The 9,272-nt window shown below is 43.6% G+C and overlaps 1 protein-coding gene across 1 annotated transcript in view; it reads left to right on the plus strand.

Moving 5' to 3' along the window:
• The window catches only part of LOC128757932 (synapsin-3-like), an 80,796-nt gene extending 77,223 nt beyond the window's left edge, over positions 1-3,573 (plus strand). Inside the window, exons 13-14 of the mRNA XM_053863576.1 lie at positions 65-221; positions 324-3,573. Coding sequence (XP_053719551.1) covers positions 65-221; positions 324-447 — 281 coding nt within the window. The 3' untranslated portion in view covers positions 448-3,573. The remainder of the gene's footprint in view (positions 1-64; positions 222-323) is intronic.
• The last annotated feature ends 5,699 nt before the right edge of the window (positions 3,574-9,272 follow it).

Below are 9,272 nucleotides of genomic sequence, written 5' to 3' on the forward strand. Positions count from 1 at the left end.
TGATTTCTCCTAAATGCCACAAGGAGAAACATGTGACTGACTTGTGCTTTTGATGGTCCACCAGGGGGCCACCGCTCTGCCTCTGCCTCCCCATCCCAGTCCGCCCAGGGCTCCCCTCAGCGGGCTAGATCGGCCAACACCTCCCCCAGTCAGGCCTTCCAGCCCGGACCCATCCCTGCTCCCTCCGGACCCGGAGCCCACAAACAGTCCCCGCAGCTCAAGTGAGAGTCAGAGTTTAGTGTGTGCTGCTCATCCTGGCACTTTGGAAGTTGCTCCATTGCTCGAGTTATATACCTGAATTAACCCCAGTCATCTCTCCACAGCAAGTCCCAGTCCCTCACCAACACCTTCACGGAGACTTTGCGAGGAAGCTTGACCGACGACGAGGCCAAAGCTGAGACCATCCGCAGCCTGCGACAGTCCTTCGCCAGCCTCTTCTCAGATTAGTCTCTGTTTACTTCCTGTCAGGTTCCAACCCGGTTCAACCACTGCTCTTCTCTCACGTTCAATAGCTCCATAAATGTACCACCAGAAAACCCCAAATTATCCTGCCCTATGCCTGTGTTTGTGAGTGGTGCGCCATGATGAGCTGAAGTCCTGTCCAGGGTGTCCCTTTCTCTCGCTACACTCCCCCCTCCCAGTCCCCTCATTAAGGGAATACGTTGTTTGCGACCTAGCACCAAAGGCAATGAGAGTTTAAGTCCTATTCAGGAAAGTGCTCGCCCAGGTCTCACTTACCAACGGTGGCGCCCTGGCTCCCTCACAGTGATGTTCAAGTATTTGAGACGTGATGTTACGGAAAGGTTGCCAGACCGCTACCCGATAGTTTGTGTTTACGAAAGTCATCAGATTCATTTGCAAAGAATCTAACACCTTTCGGTGTTATGTTTGCGTCTCAGTCTGATCCCGACCCTGCTTCCCACTTCCGGACGTTTCAGCTTCACCACACTCCCGTATTTTCTGGTGGTATAAACCCAAACTGTAAATGATCTTGCTCGTGCCGTTGCTTTACGTCCGTCTGTTCAGTACGCGTTGCATCCACTCTGCATTCGGCGATATTTCTACCAGCAGACTCCTCAGACGTGCGAACAGCCACGTTCAGCCCGAGCGGACGACCAAAGTGCTTTTTAAGTGAACTGTAAAACAACTCACACTCAGAGTCTAGAAATCACCAACTGATGTTTGTGTTTTCAAACACAGGTGCGAGCGTCTCAGCGGCTTCAGTCTTCCGTCACTGCGCAGATCTTCCTGCCGGTTTCTCAACATGATTTGAGGTCACGTGTCTTTCACTTTTTATTGCAGCACAGATATCCAGCTTGAAAACAAGAGTACGACATTTTAGGTTCCTCCATGCAGGGCTGCATGATATTGTTGGACGCTAACTGCTGAAATATTTACAAACATGGCTGAAGTAGTTTTAATCCGTTGGAGACTTGTAACATGAGCCAATGCTAGGCTAGGCTAACTGTGCTGGTACCTAAGCTGCGCGCCACTTTTGCTCTTGATGTGCATAACAGAGTTGAAATTCTAAACTAGGAGAATGAGCTTTACAATGCGTAATGACCAGGCTCTAAACACAGATCAAACCCTCCGCCAACTCTATTGTCATCATTAGATTATTATTCATTATTATTAAAACTAGACACCTTGGAGGGAGACAAATTCATACTGTGTTGAACCTCTAGGCTTTTGCAACCGTGATAGTTAAGCTAGCTCAGGCTGAGGGTACTTGCTATATTGAAATAATTCCACAATGTTACGGGCAGGAATGAAGTTTTTCAGGCAGTTTTTGTTGTGTACCTACATATTGTGCAGCCCTATAAGCAACAAAACGATTTCAAAATAAAAGCTGTAGCAACCCTTCAGTCCAAGAAGTAGCCCACACTTTTCCTGGTTCATGAATTGATCATGATCATGAACTTGGATTGTGTTCAACGATCAATAACGCAAATTTCTCACCTAGCTATCTCGCTAGCGCGACCCAGTTTCCATGACCTATTCACTATTCTCTTTATTTTGGGATCAAACGTGTACAAAAAAGTTGCCCCAAAGTCAACTGCATGAAGAAAACTACTCTGTGAAGTGTTGTGTGTGTTTCCGTAAGCGCGCGGTTTCATAACGGTTTTCCAGCATATCAGTAAATATGTTCGCAATAAATCTGTTCTCAACGTGTGTATTTAATTTGAGGTAATGAGACTTGAATCTGTAGTAAGAGGCTACCAATGTGTTATAAGCCGCAGCAAATGAGAATCTGTGCTGGTTGTTACTTGCGCTCGCTGACGCTTGTGAGTCGTTGAATCAATGTTTGGTATGATTTTCTTCTACACTGTGTAAAAATGGACAAAAATCTGCGCGACTTTTGTCTTGACAACAAAGATGTCGGTGTGATAAGCCATAGATCCGTCGATGAGATTATGAGCCGCAATAATGTCGCTTGTCACGGCTGTTGTCACGAGCGTGAGGCTGACCTCAACTCCAAAACTAAACCAACGGGTCTCGTCCGGTGCTACTTGCAACTCAACGTTAGCTTCCGAGTCACTTTGATTTGACTAGGCGACGCGGAGAAGCTGAGCTGTGATGGCGACTCACAGTGAGAGTACATGGGTTTGATGCCAGATTCTGCTCTGACTTTTGCGTTGCAAGAACAACCTGAAATGACCTAGTGAGGGAACATCACCTTAAGAGCAAGCTTTGAGCCATGACTGAGATCAGGCGCATATATTCCATCCTCTTACTGTTTTGAACCTCATGATCAGGAAGTAGCTGGGAAGCCACTGCGTCTCTGGTTTTTCATAGGTTTTCAACTGTGAGGTCATCTTACTGAATCATAAAATCTCTAGGGGTCACCATGGAGACGATTGGACAGGATGCGCCGCAGTGCTTTCCAGCACTGTGTAAAGAAGAGACGGAATATCCCCAGTGCTTACTTGGATTAGAGAGCTGTGGTCCAGATAAAGGGGCTCATACTTCCCGGATGCGGAATACTCCTAGCTTTCCACAGGGCTAGAGAGTGGGCCTCTGCCCCAGCGAACTGAGTACCGATCGATGAGATTATTTTTCCTCATTAGATGCTCCCAGACCAACCACATATCAACAAACAATTGTGTACCGTAGACCAGCTGGACCACAGTCTCGGGCCAATCACAGCTCAGCTTCTGCCCTGAAACACCTGTGCAACATCTGTGCTCATTTAAAGCCTAGTTCACTCACGAAGGTCCGATTTTTGTGAGCTTCATCTTTACATGTGGAGTGCTGACCATGACCCTCCGCGAGTCAAAGGTCAAGAACAGCAGGACTAAATATGCAGCCTCAGCATCAGCTCCAGCCTGAGCAAGTCAGCCTTTGGTTTCTGTCAGTTTTACCGCTGACAAGTTGTCTCCAGTGTTTCCAGTGCTCCTCTAGTTTCGACGTAAATGTGGCATGACGATGACTCCTCTGCTGTGCCTCAGGTGTGTGAACTTGGTCGTCACGTGAACTCTCAGTGTCTGGCTGCTTCTTTGTACAAAAGTGTGATGCATCTCATGTCTTTGGTTTTCTGTACATTTGGTCTGAAAATATTCTGTTATTAAAACTTTTATTACACCTCGGCGTGCATTCCAGTTTGTAGAAGCCGTCCAGAGGTCGACTCACATTACGGGATTTTTTTTTTTTTAACAAGCTTTCCTCCATTTATGGTCACCGAGGGAGAAGCGTTGGCTCCGGAGCCGCTCGGATAATAGCGAAATCCCTTCATCTAGGATTACCACGCTGTTTTATTCCTCTTGGCATGGAGCTGGAGGTGTCAAAAGGCAAGTGGCAACATGGAGCCGCAGGCCTGCTTTCATCTGCTGCCCGTCGCACGTCAAGCTCCCCGGTGAAATGTGCGAAGCTGCTACGCTCTCGCTGCTAATAGGAAACATGCTCAGCTGCCTGCACTGAAGCAATGATGTCATCAGTTTTGAAGACCGGATTTCTTTTTTTCCCCCTCAAAGCTCACGTGTTTGCATTATTTTGTCACTAAAACAAACATTTAACTGAAGCATTTTAATAAGGAAATTTTCACACGTTCACCATGGGTCACAACATGCCACTCTTCCATTTGTGTCCTTGTGACAGTTTCCCAAATTACAAGTATCTTTTGTTCCAATGATTCATACATCGAGTTATCTTTCCTTTATTTTGAGGAATTTAGTTCTACAATGGTATTAAAGTGGACTTTATTCACGATAGACAATATGTCTGGGTATTAAGTCTGAAATAACTTAACTGTTAGTAAGAGACACGTTTCATTCCACCAGCAGGAGGCAGTGTCCCCCTGAAAGAAATAAAACTGTTTAAATAAATGGAGTTTGTCCTATTGTCATTTTCCTTTTCCTTTTCCGAATCAGAATCAGAATCAGAATCAAATTTATTGCCATGGTCAGTGGGGATCCCACCAACTAGGAAAGTGCTTTGGAATAAAATAAAATAAAATACCTGTTATGTTAAAATATCGGTCCTGTAGATGAAGAACTTTCAATACTTAATAAAAATATTTGATTATATTGTGAGAAGAAAAAAAATATATATATAAAATATATATATCTCTGGATGTTTTAAGTGACTGCTTTGCCAAACTGGTTGCTTGAAGACTCGTATGCCAACTGTGTAAAAGACAAAAATAAATCAAATGAACGTAATAAATTGGAAGTTATTCAAACCCAGTGAACCTTTTTTGTATAGTTTACGATGTCAGATTTTTTAAAAGTGCAATAGTGACTCACAACGGTGAAATTAGCCACAAAGCTTTTGTGAATAACTATCTGGTCCTGCTGAAACTCAAAACAGTGGGGACATGAACAACATGCCATGCGTCAGAGTGGGTGCCTGCTTCTGCTGCTGGAGTGTGAGCAGTCACGTTCCAGTCCGTCATCAGCTCTCACTCTCACAAATGTTGAGTGATTCACTTGCTGCGAGTAACTTGACGAGGTTAGAACAGTGCTGAAATGAGTTCATGTCTGACTCACGGGCTCATTGGAAACACCACAGGAGAATTGTCTTGTTGTTATACGGTTAGTAAATGGCACTGAATTCACCATGGCGACAACCTGATCCTAACTAGAGGAGTATGCCAGCGAAGCCCAACGGTTTGTCTACGATGATGCTGCCTTCCACATTAGGCTGTAGTGACGTCATCTCTATATTAAAACATAATTCTGCGCTAGGATTCATCATGTCTCTTCAAATCGAACCGCACCTCAGTGCTACTAAAACATGGGAAGGCCTTGGTCGCCATGGAAACTGCAACGCTTGGCATGGCAGGGAAGCGATACAGACAGTGAGCGATGGAAATCCTGTACTCTCGTCCTCGGTGGCCTCCAAATAAAGACTGGACAAAAGTAAAATGACTCATATTTTTGGATAGAAATCTCCAAACATGGATCAAAGCATCACCGCATGAGGATGACCTGAGCTGAATGTTCTCATAATAAATCAAAAGAGATTGTTTTTCAAAGTGCACTTGAATTTTTGCTCGCTACAAAGAAAGATCTGTTTTGTTGCTGTTGCCACAGCAACCTCTGAAACGCTGCAAACTAAAGGAAGCAGGGGGATCCTGGTGTGGAGAGAATTTGATGAGCAAACTGTTTTTAGAAACATTTCAAGGAACAAAGCGGAGATGAGGTTCTGAATTTGCCTGGCCATTTCTGCTGTGTACTGACTGAAGTGGACCTTGGTGTTTCACCAGAAAATCTAGAGAAGTCTGGGCTTCGTTGCCTAAGCTGCTGCCCCCACGGTCTGACCTTAGAAAAGCAGGGGGGAGTCGATGGATGGAGCCAGTGGAGGAGGTGATCACAATACATCCTGAAATAAGTTGCACCAGACAGATGTGAAATCACATCCACTGAAATGATAGATATGTACCGATGCTTGTTCTTCTGCCAAAACGGATCCTTCGCTGCTTAGCAAAGGAAATAAGCTCCTCGACTTCCAAGTTTAACACGTCAAAGTGACGACAGTAGACTGAAAAATAGTCTTCTCCAGCTTCTGCGAGGAGACACTGGTTTCCTTCAGTCCTGCAGTTTATGATGGAAATGTCCTTCTAGAGGATGCACTTATTGGGATTTATTCATCTGTGCTGCTGTGGATCTGACCATCCCTCGTGGCAATTTAGCAAAGTGCTAATGTTCCCCATGATTGCATTTCTAAACAGGATGTATGACAAACCCAGCTTTTACTGGAGTATAAAAACCATTTACCCTGCACAGAATATTATCATGTTGACCCAAGATCCTCAGTGCAGAGATACAAGTCTAATTTATAAACAGCTTTGTCTTACATCCTGAGCGGCCTGGAAGGTTTAGACCAGAGGTTCTTCTCCTTTTTGATCTCGGGCCCACCTTTTCCAGAACCAATGGACCCGGTTCCCATTCAATGGAACTAATTCATTACTCTTGAATTCATTTGTGATCAACAACCATATTTAATCTACTTACACGTAAATGTGAAATGACATGAAACCATGTGATCATCGCAAAGATATTTGTCATCGAAAAGTCCAGAGTCAAATTTACTAAAGAAAAAAAATGAAAAAAAATACACTTGATGCAAACTGTTCAGAAAATGGGAAAAAACGAATAAAAATCGGAATGAAATAAATATGATAAAAACATGTGTAAATAGAGTATCATAAAATAAAAATAATATATTTACTATATTATAAATACTGTTGTGGGAGGCGGCATCTCTTTCTTTATCATTTTTTCTTTTCAGGAACTTCTCCATAGTTGGTAACTATCACAGATTCACAGCTGTTAAGTCAATTCAGTGACACACTACTGCCACCATACGTTTTTCATAATGTTTTAATGTGTTTTCATGCATTAATATTCTTGTGTGGACCAATCTTTGACCAGACACTAATCTTATGCAGACATCTTGCTTTGTGCGGAAATATTGGTCAGGGCACCTGGAGTTTTCAGGGTGAATGTCAAAATAACTGGGTCATTATAATAGGGTTTCAGTTTGGTTCAGAGTCCTGGTTAAGGTGAGCCATGTGTTTTGGATGGTTAGGTTGAGGGTGAGAAGCTGGGGAAAGGGTTATGGCCATGGCCGGACCCCACAAAGATGGTGTGAGAAACCTGTTTGCAGACTTTTTGTTTTTACATGCTATTTTCCAATCCAATGTTTTACCGTTTTTACTCATTTTTAAATGGAATAATATATAAAACTGAAGCTGTTTAAATTATTTATAAAAAAAATTAATAAAGAGCATTTCTGTCCATCATTTGAACGTGTTTCATTAACTGTCCCCTGCGGTCTGTATAAGTACCACAGTAACTTGGCCTGTTACATTGACTCTTGGGCGACCTCTGATGACCACACGCTAAGATTTGTGCAGGCAGTATACTTTGACTCGCAAATAAGGCGGAATTTCACTTCTTCGTCTCATCGCATGATGCCTAAACAAAAAGAGAAATACAAATAAAGCATTAAGAAGCTTGTATATGGCTTGCCGCATGACTACCAGAATAAATATGAACGTCAAATCCAAACAAAGTGACACAACCACAACTTCAGATGTCAGTCATGATTGAAACAAATATATGAATAATGATCATGAAACGTTCCACCAAAAATGCCTGTCCTCCACTGCCACCCAGGGTTTTTACTCCTTTATTTTGGACACAGTTCGGTAGTTTAGCCAACCTTGTTAAAATTAGAAGTGACATATTGACGTCAATAATCTCTTGACGGATAACTCAAGAGTTGTCTCTTGAGTTGTCTGAAAATATGACACACACTTTGTCCCAGGTGAGTTCAGGATCGGCCACACTGAAGCATGAAGAGCAGCACATCTAAAAACAAACGATCAGCTCCAAGTGTGGACACAAACAGAGCGTCACTCATACATAAGCGCTGAAGCTAACAAGCTGCAGGTGGAACTAATCCAGCTAATCTGGTGCAATCTGAGGAGTGAAAGAGGTCTGAATGAGCCAAACGTGTTTAATCACACTCACAAGCACAACAACGCCAAGGCTCGCAAGAATTTTCCTGACTTGGATTTGGACATTCGCCTCTGCAAATACAGACATAAGAAGTCACATGAAATTGCGTGACTCTAGTTTTCACCTCCCAAACACAACCTCATGACTCACCGTTATTTTGAATGGACTGCCAATAACCACCCCCCTGCCACCCTTCCCACCACAGTGAAAATGGCTGCGTACTGACAGAAAAAGAAGTGGCCTTTCTGTCCTTCTGTTCTCGCCCAACTGGCTCATCTGATGATGTCAGCAGCCATGGACGTGAGAACTGAACTGTCATGTTTCAAGTCCCTTCATTCACAGATCATCATGCAGAGGCCAAAATACGGTCACCGTTGCTGAGGATCAATCGTACAAATTTTGGGTTTATGAAGTCTCTTTCATTTGATGTTATTAATTTTGAATAAATAAATAAACTCAGCTGCAAATGACAAGAGCAGAACCTCTGCTGCTGCCCCGGTTGTACAGTATCAACTTGCAAGATTGGGCTTACATTCGGGGGAGTTCGCTCACTGGTTCCTGGCTGACTGTTGCGTAGAATCCTTAATTTCACTCATAGTGTTTTGTGTAAACAACCCACACCAGCAATTGTACTTTTTGGGGGATCACTAAAAACTCAGTGGCAGTATCTATGACGGCATGTTGTCACATGACCTCCCTCTGAACGTATACAGCACAGTTAGCTGAAAAATAAACTTGGGATTTAGTGGTGTAGCCATTAGCATAGACGTGGAATAATGTGTTTTTCTGGATGTACTTCCTAGTGGTTAGCCTGGTGGCTTTGGCTCCAGACTGTAGCAACAGGTTTGCACTGAGCCTGGGTCTTTATGTGTGTTCTCCAAGCGCTTGTATTGGTTTCCTCCCACAGTCCCTAAAGAGGACACCAACCATGAACAGCACTGGTTGGTGTTCATGCCCTGACAGCCTTTCAGAGCAACATGAGGGACCATTTTAACAAAGTGTATTCTTGTCTATTTTAAAAGAGATCATCCAAAAATCAATGCAACTTTCTGAAAGAAAAGTTACAAAACTCCAGTGGGTAAAAATAGACATGAAAAGGAGTGCTGGTGGTTTAACCTGCTTATTATGGGATTTGAGCCTCCAGTAATTATCCACCATGTGGACGTGCCACTCCTCTCTGCTGTTCCCAAACTTCAGCCTCCGGAGTCACATGAAGTGGAATGTTCTGTCCAGAGGCCAGTTCCATTTCCTCGCCTCTGTTCAACTGGAGGAGACTGGCAGGAGTCACCAAGAGCTCAATGATGGATA

The sequence above is a fragment of the Synchiropus splendidus genome, chromosome 4, assembly GCF_027744825.2.
Source record: "Synchiropus splendidus isolate RoL2022-P1 chromosome 4, RoL_Sspl_1.0, whole genome shotgun sequence".
NCBI classification, from domain to species: Eukaryota; Metazoa; Chordata; class Actinopteri; order Syngnathiformes; family Callionymidae; genus Synchiropus; species Synchiropus splendidus.